Genomic DNA, 15,844 nt, shown 5'->3' with positions numbered 1-15,844 from the left:
GCGTGTCCCACCTAAGCCCAGTCATAGGCAGAAGAAAGGGAGGGGCTGAGTGAAGAAAGCTTTGCCAAAGGAAGGAAGAAAATAATAAAGCCCCAGAACCAGGCCCTAAATGACCTTCCACCTGGAGCTGCTTCCTGGTTTTCTAAATTTCAGCAGAGGACAAAAGTGGTTTGATAACACCAGCAGGGCCCATTCAATCTCCTGATGCTGAGCAAATGGCCCAGAGGCAGGGGTGACATTCTTCTCTGTCCAAGTAGTCTACAGATGTCGGTTATAAAAACGGGGCCCTTCTCCTAGCTCAGAAAATATTAAGAGCCCAGTCAACATCATTTTGAGTCTTTCTCAGTCCCAGCTTCTGTGTATGAGCAGGAAACGCTTCTCTCCTGCTTTCCTAGTTCCCCCTACTTTATCCTGTTTTACTAAAATAAATCTTTGCCAAACTTCTACCTTGTCAAGACTCCTTTTGTGAGATCCCTTGAAATGCCTTTGTCCTAGATCTCGAGTCTGTGTGATTTGTCCTTCCCTTTTCTCCGTAACACTTTCCATCCCTATCCCACCCTGCAACACCTACCCAGGGTTGGGTTGCCCTATGGCCAAGCCAGCTGCAGGTACCACGTGCCTTGAGTCCTTTGTGGCCTCATTCCGGAGAGCTGTGTTACTGACAGTCTGATCGCAATCAATGCACAGCAATGTGAGAGTGTGGGGAAGCCCCCTGGCGAATGCTGATGCTTTAGTTCAGCACTAACCTCTGGAGGTGGTAAAGGGATGGTACTAACAGGTCAACTGTCTCATGCCAAGGACTGTTTTGTGGGGACCCAGGCCACACAAAACAGGAAGAGCCAGCTCTCCCTTCCCAAGAAGAGATACTTTCCAGGACACCCACCTACGATAAGTCCAATCTCACACGAGGGCTCCTCATAAGCACAGGTCATCATAGTGCCCACTGTGTCATTGACCATAGCCACCACATCCAGGTCAAATTCCTTTGAAAAGAAAGGGACATGGCTTTAGAGAAGGGACAGCTTGGCCTAGCTTGAATCCTGCTGGTTCATTCTACTGCACATAACCAGAAAACCACTGGGACTTCGTTCTGGATCAGATGTTGTCAGGAAGCAGGGTGGATTCCATGAGTGTGTTCTGAGTTCTGACATGATTATGGGGTGGTCCCACTCTTGTCTAGATCCATCATGCAAAAGGGCGGCCATGTCTGATGCTTGCCTCTAGGAAACCGTGTTCGATAGAACATCACAGCCCAGCTGGTAGTGCCAGGTTTTGTGAAGCTGTCAAGGGCTGCTTCCCTCTTACTGCATTCCTAAGAGAGTCACGATTTCATTTTCTGTTCTAAAAATTGCATCCTAGAGACAGGTGTAGTAGTGTACACCCATAATCCCAGCACTCGGGTGGCTGAGGCAAGAGGATCACGAGTTTAGGCCAGTCTGGGCCACAGGGAAAGACCCTGTTTCAAAAAAAAAATTTTTTTTTCATCCTTTTACAATGTAAGACTGTTAACCCTGGTTCTACTGCTGGCAGCGGAGTGAGGAAATAGGGAACTTTTATTACCCAAGTCACAAGCTTTTGCCTTGTTCCATTTCTGTACATCAAAAAGTACAACTTTTATAAACCAGAAAGCAGTAAAGAGTTCTTAAAACATTTTTATAGTAGTTACCTCTCTCCTTTTTATTGCATCTCTCAGTAAGGTGGCTACATCGTGACCCACACAGTCAGTTGCCTTAAAACCCTTGGTCCAGGTAACCAGGATTCCCTGAAACATGAAAGACAGCCTTGGTTATTAACACTTCTGGACAAAATTCAATGTCACATCCTCCCTCCTCCCTCTGATAGCTGCAGAGACCTTGCTTGCAGACAATGTGCCACCAACAGAGCAGCAAAGCAATAAAATTTGAATGGAAGACTGCACCCCTCCCTGCCCACTATACTCACAGCTGTATACATCTGTGTATACACAGATGGAGAAACTGAGGCATATAACATTAATAGGTAAGTCCAACTCCCTCAGAAAGTGGTAATACTGGGGCTGAGGGTGCAGCTCAGTGGTAAAAAGCTTGCCTAGCATGCACAAGACCTTGAGTTCAATCCCCAGCACCACAAAAAAATTTGATAAGAGAAAGGGAAAGAAAGGAAAATGGCAAACACTGAACAATATTTAAGCATAATTCTTAGGCTGGTGCTGCCAGTGGTTAAGAACAACTAGTTCAGCGGAAAAACAGCTTGCTGACTATATAACTGAAGGAACACAACATTTTAGTAACATAATTACTACCTCAAGTAAACTTTAGGTTTCATTGAACTGCAGCTATACACTTGCTAGGAAACCTGTACCGCAGGTGTATGCGCTCACTGTGATGAATACAAGGTAATGGGATGAGCACCCTGCTTTTCAAAAAAATCACTAGACCTTTAAAAACTGCAAATAAGAAAATAAAACAAGCTTTGTAGATTCAACAGCTGAGATCTAGAAGGGCTTGGAGTAGAGGAGGGGCACCAGCACCATGACTGCTTTACATTACCTTGCCTGGCTCTCCCAGTGCTGTCTAAACCCTGGCCTGAGGCCTGTTCTCTAGCCATGCCTCCACTTGTGCCACATAGAGCTACCTGTGGCTCTGCCAACGGACAGGCTGGTCCTTGCCTCGATGGCTCTGCACACAATATGCCCACCTCACACCACCCCTAGCCCTTTGTGCTGCAGGACAACATTTGTAACCTTCCGCTCTGTGCCTAAGCATGTACTCAACCCTCAGCTTGGACCCTGTTTCATTCCATTCACTGAGCGAGTATTAAGGATCTCTGCTGACAGAACACAGCTAGGGCTATGGGCATACAGGTCCTTGCTCATAGCATAAGACGAGCCAAAGAGAATGGCACAGCTACTACAGAGAGTCCTACAATCACAGCAATGATCAAGGGAGCAGGGAAGGCAGAAGAGGGTGAGGTTCATTATGCTGGAGGCTTTGCAGAAGAGCTGACTGCTTTTAGCCATGAAAGATGTGTTAGGCTGGCAGAGTGGCTCAAGTGATAGAATGCCTGCCTCTGAGTTCAAACCCCGGTACCATCAAAAAAGCAAAAAGCAAAAAGATGTGCTGGAGGGTGAAATAAAGCCTGAGTCCACCCACTGTAGCACGTGAGACAGTTCCAGATATCTAGGCTGGAGAAGGCCTCAAGGTTCAGCCCACCATGGCACACGGGACCTGGGCGTCTGAAATCTGGTATGTGGAGGAAAGAGACTCACCGCATCCAGACTTGTCTGCTTGCAGGGAAATGAGAAAGTAAAGCCCAAAGGCATTCGGGGGCCTTTTATCCCCATGTAGTCCAGGAAGTCGGAGATGCAGGAGACGATGTGGTCAAAAAGCTTTAGGAGACAAGAAGAGATTTCCCAGGCTCTCTCTGGTTCCATACTTTCACGCACAAGTGCACATGCACACGCACACCCTGACATGGGCAGACTGAGCCCCTTTCTCCAGGATCTTCCCACGGCACAGCACAGCACATAGGCAAGGCATGGCTGACAGTACCCCATGCTCTTAGGCCACAAGGTCATGAATGCAGGCTATGGGAATCACTCGGCAGTTCTGGTCATCGTGGGAGACACACGGGTTACATGGTGCAAGAGCGGAGCTGCCTCACCTCTTCCCCAGTACCCTGCATGATCTCAATGGGAATGGCATAGATCTTGTTGTGCATTTCCACCGTTCTCTTTTTCCCACTACGAATTTTCACCAGCAGGACACGGAAATTCGTTCCTCCAAGATCCAGGGCCAAGAAGTCACCATGCTCTGTTAACAGTGAAGAACACAAAGAATGCCACAAATAGCTAAGTGCCACTTGGCAGACAACCCCATGACCTGAGACTTGCAAGGGGAGAAACTGTACCTTCCCCTCCAGTACACAGCACAGGCTCAGAGGAGGGGTAGCTGCTACCCACTGACACACACTGGGCCACATGGGAAGGTCAAAAGTTCCCATGAGTGAGCTACCTGTCACAATAAATGAACTCCAGCAGGTCAAAAAAAAGCCTGGCAACGGAAGGGGTATGAAGGAGAATGGTGGAGGGGGTGAATTAAAGTATGATACATTTGATACATTGTAAGAACATTTGTAAATGCCACAATGTACCCCTACTCAGAACAACAATAAACTAAAATTTTAAAAAAAAGTCTGGTAACAGTGCCCTGATTTTAGGGAGCCTCATATAAAAAATGAATAATTTATGTCAATACACAGAGCTTGTTAAAATGGCCCTAATCCTTCTCTTTCCTCTACCCGTCCTCCTTTGCAATGTGGCTCTGTAGTTCCTCCAACCAAAAGATGGAGTCTGTGTCTCCTCCTCTTGGATCTTTGGCCAAAAGAATGCGGCAGAAGCAAAGCTGAGTAGTCCTCAGCCTTGTCCTCCAAGAGGCTTTGAGATCTTCCCCATCCCTGGGGAATCTCCTACTACCACGGAACAGCCCAAGCCCAGGGCCCCACAGGAGGATGAGGCACATGGCTGGGCACCCCTGTACCCCAGCACTCAGACAGACTGCAATCAGCCTCCCAGCTGACCACCAAGTGACTGACTGCAGATCAGGAACGAGTCCAGTAGAAATCAGCTGACCACAGACTTGTGGGCAATCATAAATGGCTGCTGCTTCATGCCACTAAGGTTGAGAGTGGTTTATAATGCGGTAAGAAGTAACATATGCATTTCACAAACATGCATTATTCCCAGGATCCACCCAAAATGTTTTTCAGAGTCTCCACAGAGCTCAGCTCCAAAGAGAGCAAGCGAGGTGAGATTATATCTGACTCCATGCTATTCTCCGATTGCCGAGGCATGAGAAATGCCAGGCCCTAGTCTCCCTCACACACGCCCTGCCAGACTGGTGATGGGAGCCTTCCATGTTAATTGTTCTGTTGGGCTGTCACGTTTATGAGACAAACTCTCACTCCCCATTTAAAGTGTGCATTCTAACATGGTTGCAGAGACAGCGCTAGCCTGGGAGAGCCAACCAGTGGAATTTACTTGCCCCAAGCCACACACAAGACAAGTCAGTGATAACGATGGAAACAGGGTGAGTGAGTCTCCAGCCCCTGTCAAATATGCTCTGCCAGTGCAAAGGTGTCTACTGAAGAACCCAACTCCTCCCAGCCCACCATGCGTGGGTCTCAGCATGCAGCCCACAGGTCCTTACCAGTCCCGTCTGGCGTGCTCCGGACAAAGGAAGGCAGCATCTTGACCACAGCCTTATCGTTTGTCGCCTTCCTCAGCCCTGTCTCCATCTCCTCCCGCATCCTCCTCTTCACCTCCAAAAGCATCTGCTTGGTGAGGTGGAAGTGGGCCAGGGTCTCCTCTATCTGCCGATGCTGCTCAGCCAGACGGTAGGCCACCGCGGTCACCATAGCGGCCCCCTTGCCACTGCCACTCTCCGAGAGGAGGAAGCGCACATCGGTGTCGGGCACCAGGCGCCTCAGGGTCTTGTGGAAACGCCGGGCATACCTGGGGAGAGGGGGCGGGTGGGCTGAGCCGCCTGTTGGGGGCTGCAGGCACCCCTTTCTCTCACCACATTTTAATTCCATTCTTTACACTAGCTTTTTGTCGTTACATAAGTCCTATACATTCTCTGTAGAAAAGGTGCAGACAAGTAAAAAGGGAAAATTGAATCACCCTCCATCCCACGTCAAAAGAGAATAATCTCATAATTCTGTCAAACTGAGTACAAAAAATCCAAGGTCCAAAAAGATTTTGTCCTCCACTGTGTTAGGAGAAATAGATCACAGTGGTCAATAGCACAGAGTGCTTCAAAGCGACCAATCCAAAAACAGGTGAGTCCACCACATCCACACCAGGTGACCATCAAATAAACTCAGAATTTCCTTTCAGTCATTCAAAGAGGCTCCACCCATGCTCTCACTGGCAAAGGATGCCTCTGACAAGGTTGGCCCAGCACTGGACAGGCTCAGGCAGATAAGAAAGCAGCCTAGTGAACAGAGCCCCCTCATCAATGGGGATTACCCACTGCTCATGTCTCTCTGGCTCTCAGATGCCAAGAGTCAACAAGTCACCCAATTCCATTTAAAAAAAAGCAGTGTTCGAGGATTTGTCAGATTTTATCAGGAGCTTCTGATAAAATGGTGTATACCCCATTGGTGTGGGTATACACCTATGACCCAAGTTGTAATGGGGATGGAGTTCGTACTGATGAGATACAGACAGGCTGCAGACCTTGCCCCCAACACTCCTAGCAGCTACAGAAATGTCTAACGAGAGTTTTGAAATGAGGACAGAGAACAGTGGAGTATAGAAGCCACACCAATGAGAATCTGAGGGTGAGACTTCCCAAATGGGCAATTCAGCCAGGCATTTTGGTGCATGCTTATAATCCCAGCACTCAGGAGGCTGAGACAGGAGGATTTTGAGCTCCACGCCAGCCTGGGCTACAGAGTAAGATGCTGTCTCAAAAAAACCCAAAACCAAAAACCAAATGAGTAACTCTAATCTTTCTGCCCAGCAGCAGGCACTGTCACGTCTGTGTGCAGAAATCTGACCTCTGGAGAAGGGCTTTAGCCTCATGGGGACTGAGAGCCAACCAGAGTGAAGGGCAGACTCACTGTGGGTGCGTCTTGTAAAGAGAGCCGTCCACACCAACCGTGGTCCGCAGCCTGGGCGTGCCTTTGTTATCACGAAGACGATTCAGGATGGCACTCAGTGTAGCAGCCACCAGGTTGGCCGAGCGAAACGTGACAATGGTGCATACATGCTGGACTGAAATACAGTCGTCATCAGATGGTTCCACTCCCAGGCGGGTCAGGATCTCTTTGGCATTGTGGAGGCCTTCCTTATTCCTGTGAGGGTGGAGGCCAAGACTTGTTAAGGACTACATCAAGCAGTGCAAAGCCCTGGAGCTCAAAGGGACAGGGAAGGTGGGACCACATGTGTGCGGCCTGTGATTGAGATGGTCAAGTGCCTGAGGAGGGTGCCCCCCATGAGGAATCAACCAGTCCTAGGAAAGGCTGCACCAGGCTGGATTAGGACATGCCAGGCACACAGAAAGAAGTGGAGAGGTGAGACCGTGTGGCCTCTGAGCAAGTGGAGAAGTAAGTGCTTCCAGGACTCGGTACCTGTGAAGCCTGGGGCAAAGTCCTTACATATCCTTCCTGATAGTTATATGTGGTATGTTTCAAAATTTCCCTCCCCTCCTCTCCCCTCCCCTCTCTCTCTCCCCTGTGTAGCATCATGTTGTTAACAGTGGGGGAACCTGAGAGGAATATACTACATTGCAGTTTTTCTGTAACTCTAAAATTATTCTAAAATAAGTTTATTTAAAGAATCTATACATACTCTGCTGATTAAGAATAGAAAGAAATGTAACAGACTTTTCTATCTACCTCCAGATACTCTTCTAACCTCTCCTGTTATGCGATCATTTGTCCAGAGATAATTTTTTGTGCTCCAAGAGGCATTTACCACTTGCAGACAACAAACATTACTTCCTTTTTTTTTTCTTATGCCTTTAATGTATTTTCTTTCCTCTTAAACACACTGGCTATGATTCCAGCAAAAGGCCAAATAGAAACGGGTGATGCTATCTGATTTTAGGGAGAATGTGTCTGATACCTGACCTTACAGGGTGCTGTTTGGAGACAGCTTTTATTATAACACAAGCCAGCCACAAGAAAGAGTCTTTTAGACTCGGAGGCACTAGATTAAACCACATGGCCACTGGGACTAAGCTTACTTACATCCTTACAGAGCGAAGGCCTGTGACTAACAGTCAAGACAGCAAATTTGGAGTGTTTCATTGGACCCTAAGGGCAGCAGTCAGGCTGTGGGTTGGACTCTGTCCTCCTACAACTATCTATCCAGTCTCATCTGTTAACCAATATCTCAAACCTGCTGTTACGGAACATTTCTGGCTGTTTATAGGGGTTTCCTAAAAATATGAGGAGCTCAGGGTATAAAAGGAGTTTGGGAATGATGCATTAACCCAAGTGAACTGGGATTTCTTTAGCATGCTAATGAATATTGTGCCTCTCTGAAAGGAAGCTAAATAAGGCAGCACTTCCCACAGAACCACCCAATTATTACCTTGAGGCCTTAGGGCTCCTTGGAACATAGCCTGGAGAAGGTCATGAGATACCAAGAGGGAATTCCAAGAACCCAGGCCCAGGCTTAGACAACCGCTCACTCAACACTAGATTCATCTGCTCCCTGAATTCTCATCTTATGGATTGGGGGTGGGGAGTGAGAAGCTGGAGGTAGGGCTGCCTTCCTAACTAGACAGGAAAATCATATATGAAGTATCTGTGATTAAGCTGTTCTTAAATGACCTGCCACAAGGGCTGCTGGGAGACAGCAGATGGGTAGGCTAGGAGTGAGGGGAGATGGACCTAGAAAGCCCCTTACACTTAGACCCAAGAAGTAATGAGGGCCTGCCTCCTTCCTCTGTCCCCTCCACTGCCAGGCCTCTGGAATAGGACCTACTTTTCTATGGCTGACACATCACTGGTGTTAAACTTCCCCCTCGTGAGCAGCTCCGGGGTGATCCGCCCTTCAAATAAGAGGCCCTCTTTGGCCATCTTGACCAGGATGAGGCGGACCAGCTCCCCCAGGTACATGCCGCTGACCATCTTCTCAAACCTGCAGGAGGAACACACAGGACACCTGTCAGAACTTCCCTGTACCAATGCTGGGGCAACATATGGGAGGGGACAGACACGAAAGGAGAGAAGGCCACCTCATGCCTCATGAGCTCCCAGTCTTGCAGGCTCTAAGATCATGCTTTTGTGATTCGGCAACAGGGACAGGGATGCCAACTTCAGAGAGGGCAGGTCACCCAGACCCCATGCCTGTGCTGGGGTTGGGGAGTACCGTGTTGCTGTAGCAGGCAGTGAAAGCTGCCTGGAGTGGGAGAATGTTAGCACTTAGATTGCGATGACAGCTGGTCATGGTACACACAGGAAATCAACCAGACGAAGAGGATGAGGCAGGAGGATCGCAAGTTCAAGGCCAATCTGGGCTACATTTTTGGGCTGGTGGTGTGGTTCAAGTGATAGAGCACTTGCCTAGAAAGCGAGAGGCCCTGAGATCACACCCCAGAACCACCAAAAAAAAAAAAAAAAAAGATTAAGGATGACAATGAAAAGGCTCCCGGACGAATGAGCAGATCAACATCGTCTCTTACAAAGCCAAATGCTGTAGTTTTTGGGCTTTGCTGCTGCTGCTGTTGTTCTTTCTGGAGACAGGGTCTCACTACATAGCCCAGGTTGGTCTGCCCTCAGCCTCCTGAGTGCTGGGATTGCAAGCATACACCACCATGCCCAGCCTTATGTTACACTGATTTTTAGGGGGCAGTAATGGACTTTGAACTCAGGACATTGTGCTTGCTAAGCAGGCACTCTACCATTTGAACAATTCTCCTACTTTTTTTTTCTTTTCCTTTTTTTGGTGGGACTGGGGTTTGAACTCAGGGCTTTGCACTTGTAAAGCAGGTGCTCTACTGATTGAACCAAGCCTCCCATCCATTTTGCTCTGGTTATTTTGGAGATGGGGGTCTCATGAACTATTTGCCCAGACTGGCCTTGACCTCAATCCTCTCAATTTCAGCCTCCTTAGAAGGTAGGATTTACAGGTGTGAGCTACTGGCACCTGCCACGTCCACTTTTTCTTTTTTTCTTTCTTTCTTTCTTTCTTTTTTTTTTTTTTGGCAGTACTGGCCTGCTTTTTAAAGAGCTGTCAGTTCCAGAAAGGCAGCCGCTCACTATGGGGCCACTGTTGATCATAGCCTTAGTATCTCCATTTTCTCTTTTCCATCCAAAATGACCAAGAATTTGATTTGAGAAACCCACTGCTAACTACTGACCTCACCCTAACCTACAGAGATGGGCTCTGAGTGGCTGAAGGCCAGTCAGCTCATTCCATTGCTCTGACCACATTCAGGAAGGGACCAATCCCAGAATGAACCAGCTTTCTCACCCCTCCCAGGGGAGTGTGATGTGAAGTGTGGCACTGTAACTACAGCAGCCACTTTGGGCCCCGTGCTGCAGGGAAGAGGTGGCCACGTGGAGGCAAGATGGAAAGGCCCAGTCCAGGGCAGTGAACTGGGGCTTGATGATATATCTGAGCCAGATTCAGTGAGTCCTGGCTGACCAGGGGTCAGGAGCAACCCCAGAGCAGTGTTGATCAAAGAGGGAGACCCACACAGAGGCCTCTCCTCTGAGGGAGCCAGCTGGCACCCCCAGACCTGGCAGTGACACAGCAAAACAATCTGTTCCAGTCAGGGCCGCCCAGCAGCCAAAGATGGTGTTGGGAGCTGTGCACCCAGCCTCGCCTGTCAACTCTGTGCAGAACTTCGTTAGAAACACAGACTTCATTGTTCCTGCTCCTGGCAGGACCAGACAGGACTGCCCAGCCATGGCCAGTGGAGGACCCCTGGCAGAAGAGTGCCCTCAGTCCCAGCTGCCAGGCTGCTGCCCCAGGCTCTTGTGGGGACAGGCCCCTGCAGAGCCCAGAGCCTGACTGGAATCTCCAGCTGGCAGGAGCTGTGCGGAGAGCCCGCTTGCCAGGCTCTCCCCTGACTCTGCTGCGACTGGGCTCCTCACTTCTCTGGGCCTCTGTCTCCTTACTTGTAATGGGTATAATAGCAAGGCCTTCCCACAAGGTTGTACAGAGGACATGGGTGCATACAGACCAAGTACTGTGGCATTTGGCTAATAATGAGCGTTTATGACCCTTCTAAGCTCTGTACATTTACTAACTTATTTTATCCTCATTACAACTCTGTGAGGTAGATGTTAGCATTATCCCCATTTCCTTTCTGAGGCACAGAGAGGCTACACAACTAGTCCTTGGACAGAGCTAACAAGTGGCAAACCCACATTTTTGAACCCAGTTAAACTGAATACCGGAGGCTATGCCCTAACCAGTGTGCTGCTCTGCCTGTCCCATGGACAGTGTCATTCAATATTAGCTAGTCCTGTCATCCCAGTAGACACCTAGTCCCCTCCTTCACCCAGCTTCTGTTTGTCCTCCTCTAGCTCACTACCACCCTAGGCAGCCTGTCCCTCCCTTGGGCACTATGACAATAAGAAATAGCTAAGCCCAACCTCCTGGCTCCCTCTTCCATTACTTATGGCTTTGCATTATCTAATGACACCCAGAATGAGCCACTCCTTTGCTACACAATGGTCTCTCACACACCCATTTCCTGACACCATTTTTCCAGATAAAGCAGGCCCAGTCCAGGATTCTGTCTTTTCCCAGTCCCTAGCGTCCCCGTTGAGCCACAGAACAATCTTCAGTGCCTCTGCCGAGCCCCACTTTGTTCAAACCAAAGGCTCATGGAGACAGGCTCCCTCTCCACCCACATGCTTCCCTTCTGCCCCAGTGAAATCTGCCTCTCAGCGGTCAGATGCCTTCTGCCATGGACCAGAAGTGGGAGGCAGCGCTGTGGGGTGTGTTCTCCCTCCTGCCTGCTGGTGGACCCAGGCACAGCTGAGATGTGTTGGTGATCGTGAGCAAGGGCCTGCATGCCAATTACAAGTTCCCTTGGCAGCACGGTCAGTACAACTGGCAGCTGGGGAAAGAAAAGAAATGAGAGGCCTATGGCCAAGCATCCTAGAACAGGGGGCTGACTTGAAAATGTGTGCAATTGCTCCACTACCATCCAGGCCAAAGAATTCCTTTCACCGACCATGTCTTTGGTGTGGTCACTGTTGTTGCTGTTGTGTGGGTTGGTGTCTGCTGACATTCTGAAAGATGTGATAAGGAGTCCCAGGGAAATGGGATTTGAGATTCCAGACACAATATGGAGAGCAGAACAGCAAGAGACCCAAGAAGACAGGAGAGAAGGAGAAAGAAAATTAAAAATGAAAGAAGTAGCCTTTAGCTACTCAGGAGGTAGAAATCAGAGGAAAGTGGTTTTGAAGCGAGCCCAGGCAAATAGTTCACGAGACCTATCTCAAAAAAACCCTTCACAAAAAAGGGCTGGTGGAATGGCTCAAGGTGTAGGCCCTGAGTTCAAATCCCAGTATTCCAAAAAAAGAAAGGAACAGGCATGGTGGCACAGGCCTATAATCCTAACACCTGGAAGGCAAAGGCAAGAGGATCACAAGTCCAGCCTGGGCTACATAGCAAGTTCAAGGCTAGCTTGAGCTATATATTGACAGCCTGTCTCAAAAAACAAAAAACAGAAAAGGAAGGAAAGAAGGAGGGAGGGAGGGAGGGAGGGAGGTAAGAAGGAAGGAAGGGAGGGAGAGAGGTAAGAAAGAAGGAAGGAAGGAAGGAAGGAAGAAAGGAAGGCCCCAAATCTAGTTTCCCTGTAGAAGATAAAAATATCAAAGGCCTGGAACGCAGTAGGAAGGAAGCCTTTTGCAGAGAGACCACCTAGTTCTGGGGCAAGGCTGGGTCCTGAATAACCAGGATCTTCCCCCACTACCTCCACCAATCATCAGTGAGAGCAGAGAAGACATAAGCCACATAACTATTGTGACAGTACGTTCCACCAATGTACACAGTAGGTAGTCAGTAAATGGTAACTTCAAACAAAATGAGTGGGTATGCAGTGGTCTAGACCCCACCTTGACATAGAGTACCTCAACACACCTCTGACACACTTAAGTTTCCAACCCTGGTTAAAACTGGAATCGAGTAGGGTGCCAGTGGCTCACGGCTGTAAGCTACTTTTGAGGCTGAGATCAGGAGGATCACAGTTCAAGGTCAGCCAGGCAAACAGTTTGTGAGAGTACCATCTCCAAATAACCACAGCAAAATACACTGGAGGTGTGGCTCAAGCAGTAGAGCACCTGCTTTGCAAGTTTGAAGCCCTGAGTTCAAACCCCAGACCCACCAAAAAAAAAAAAAAACTGGAATCACCCGGAGCTTCCACAGCACTGGGGACAGCCAGCAAGACAATGAACTAGAATTGGGAGGTGTGGTGGGGGTGTGAGAGGGTGTCTGGGCATCAGTGTTTTTAAAAGGCCCTTATCTAATTCTTATGTGTACTCCAAATGGAAAATCACCCCCCAAGACCACTCCTGATGGGGTCTGTCTGTAACTGTTAAGGCATCTCAATAGTTTCGCTCGGAAAACCTCAAACTTTCAAACAAAGCAGAAAACTCCAAACCTGCACCAGATCAACCTGAGCAGAGTCTCAGGCCAGCTTTATCCTATTTCAGGTCCTTAGTGTTCCTATCAGTCAAATGGAGCACACACCCTTCCCTAGCACACAGGGCTAGGGACAAGATGGCTCTGAAGAACTTGGCACTCCATGGAAGAAAGACACAGGGAAGACCCAACAATTTAGATTGGAGCCAGAATGGCAAAAATACGCTTGAGCAAAAAACTTGGATCAATAGCCTATTTCCAGGAATATGTGATAGAATCCAAGAATTCCTCATCTGGCTGGAATTATTCTTGATGAGACCTGACTACTGTAACCAGCAAAGAGAAGTGTGTTGGGGAAAACAGACTTCACTCCACCTTTCATGCTCTCATCCATCCACATCACTTATCCACCCACCTGCCATCCATCCACCATCCCAAGAATTCTGATTGCAAACCAATGGTGAGCCCCGTTCACAATACCACCTGGGATACAGAAATACATTAATCCGGCAGAGAAGTCCAGGTTTACATTCAAGCTATGTGAGGCTCTCACAGTAGGGCTAAGAATACAAACAAGAGCCTGAGATAGGTCAGTGAACCTAGCTCTGTAGCCTGATAGCACCTGACCCCAAGATAAGGCTTCTGGGAAGCTGGGAGATCCATGAGAGCTACATGCTAGCATTGCAGAGAAATGTGCTTGTGCACTTTAACAAATTAGTGACTCAGAGAAAGCAATGCCCGCCCTGGTGTAAATGACGCCACTCACCGCTGCAGCAGGAATCTCCAAGACCAAGGCCAACATCTACTTGCCCATAAGTCTAATTTGTTTTTTTTCAAATGGGTTAGATTCTCACTATGTAGCCCAGCAGGGGCTGGAACTCACCATCCTCCCACCTCAGCCTCCTCAGTGCTGGGATTATGGGTGTGCACCACCATGCATGGCTACATCTGATGTTCTTTATCAATTCTGGTCCATTCTGTGCTTAACACAGGAGAAATTTCTCCATTCTCCCTGAGATCTATTTGATTTGGACGGTTCTCACACCGTCCTCTGCACAAGCCATTTGCATGTGTCACCCACCTTCCCATCTAGATGGTAAGTGCTGGTGGGGAAGGCACTGTTTTGGATCCCTGGAGTCCAGCACAGAGCTCAGCACATAATAAATGCTTAATAAAAATGTGACCGAATGGACACTCACTCCCCTGCTGAAGAGAGGTGCCACACATGACAGGCATCCTTACCGTGAGCAGAAATGCCAGTGCCTACAGCATCTAGAAATGTTTTTAAACCTTATATTTACACTAATGCTTCTGGGCTTTTAGTTTTCAAAATGTTTTACAAGAACACAATCATAGGGAGTTTAAAGAGAGAGGATGTTACTCAAAAACTGCTTTTAAAGCTACAGACTCTCCACAGCTATGCATCTATTCAAACAAGGAGTGACAGACAGACTATGCAAATTTGAGGGGCGGGTACATTTGTGACCTCCTGGCTTTATGCTCTCTTCATCTCCCCTACCCCGATCTTTCATCAAGCATCCCCTAGGTCATATATGCAGCTAAATGAGAAGGTTAAGGACTCACAGCTGCTTTCCAGGGTTGAGGGACCCCCGGTCCAGCTCTCTGTCAAACTCGGTGCGGATATCTTCCAGGGACCCGTCATCCCCAAAGGCCCCCCACTCGGTGTTGATGCACATCCTCCCCTCGTCACCTTCCACCAGGTCGATGTGCCTCAGTTCCTCCATGTAGCAAGCGTTGGTGCCAGTGCCTGGGGGAGACAACGTGGGAAGCTGTGACCATGCAAGGGGGGGAGCAGCATCTCCTCAAAACACTGGCTGAGCACAAGGGGTTGTTACCAATGATCAGTCCGACTTCACAGTGCTGGTCATCATAGCCACAGGTCATCATGGTCCCCACCGTGTCGTTCACCACAGCTACAATGTTGGCATCATAGTCCTGGGGACAGATAGCAAATGGGGAGTCACCATCCGACCCCACATGGGAGCACAACCCCCCAATCTCAGGAGCCCCTGGCAGGGATGCTCCAATTCTCATAAGCACAACTGTGCGGGGGCAGGGTGGGGTGGGGTGGTGCTGCAGGCTTCATTGCTGCCAGGCTTCAGATTAATTGGATTAGAGAGAAGTGATTACATTATGGAAACTGCACAGTCCCTTTAATTACCTGGCTTAGGGTTCTTTGGGGAGTGGATTTTACTCATGGGGCCACATTCCTCAGCAAATGAGAGCCACATGCCTACATAAAGGCAGTTCCAACTAGGTGTGGTGTCTCACACCTGTAATCCTAGTTACTCTGGAGGTGGAGAGCCAGAGGATCTTGACTCAAGGCCAGCCCTGGCCAAAAGTTAGTGATACCTCATCTCAATCAATGAGTTGGGTGTGGTGGTGGCCAGCTATGGTAGAGGCCATAGGTAGGAGGATTTTTTTCTGGTCCAGGCCAGCCTTGGGAAAAAACCTGAGACCCACCTGAAAAATAACTAAAGCAAGGGTTGGCCTAAGTGATAGAATGCTAGCAAACTCAAGGCCCTCTGTCCTTATTCTAATCCTAGTGTGATTGGATCCCTGTAGCTAGCAGTCCTATCAGGATGATCCCTGCCCCGGGCTCAGTGCCTATAGGCAGCACTTCAGAGCTCCATGTTGAACCACCCCTAACTTTCAGAGCTGTGTACTCTCACCCCTCCCCTGCCAGAGTCTTTGGACATGACCTCCAGAAAGGCTGTTAGTCCATTT

The 15,844-nt window shown here is 48.8% G+C and overlaps 1 protein-coding gene across 1 annotated transcript in view; it reads right to left on the bottom strand.

Moving 5' to 3' along the window:
• Hk1 (hexokinase 1) overlaps positions 1-15,844 on the bottom strand; it is a 57,246-nt gene that overhangs the window by 7,192 nt on the left and 34,210 nt on the right. The window contains exons 6-14 of the mRNA XM_020161977.2: positions 14,953-15,052; positions 14,681-14,864; positions 8,477-8,632; positions 6,604-6,837; positions 5,187-5,491; positions 3,643-3,791; positions 3,248-3,367; positions 1,667-1,762; positions 884-983 (exon numbers count right to left, since the gene is read on the bottom strand). Of these exons, the coding sequence (XP_020017566.1) occupies positions 884-983; positions 1,667-1,762; positions 3,248-3,367; positions 3,643-3,791; positions 5,187-5,491; positions 6,604-6,837; positions 8,477-8,632; positions 14,681-14,864; positions 14,953-15,052 (1,444 nt within the window). The remainder of the gene's footprint in view (positions 1-883; positions 984-1,666; positions 1,763-3,247; positions 3,368-3,642; positions 3,792-5,186; positions 5,492-6,603; positions 6,838-8,476; positions 8,633-14,680; positions 14,865-14,952; positions 15,053-15,844) is intronic.

The sequence above is a fragment of the Castor canadensis genome, chromosome 7, assembly GCF_047511655.1.
Source record: "Castor canadensis chromosome 7, mCasCan1.hap1v2, whole genome shotgun sequence".
Classification (NCBI taxonomy): Eukaryota; Metazoa; Chordata; class Mammalia; order Rodentia; family Castoridae; genus Castor; species Castor canadensis.
The sequence above is the reverse complement of the archived record's forward strand: the minus strand, read 5'-3'. Positions and strand labels throughout refer to the sequence as shown.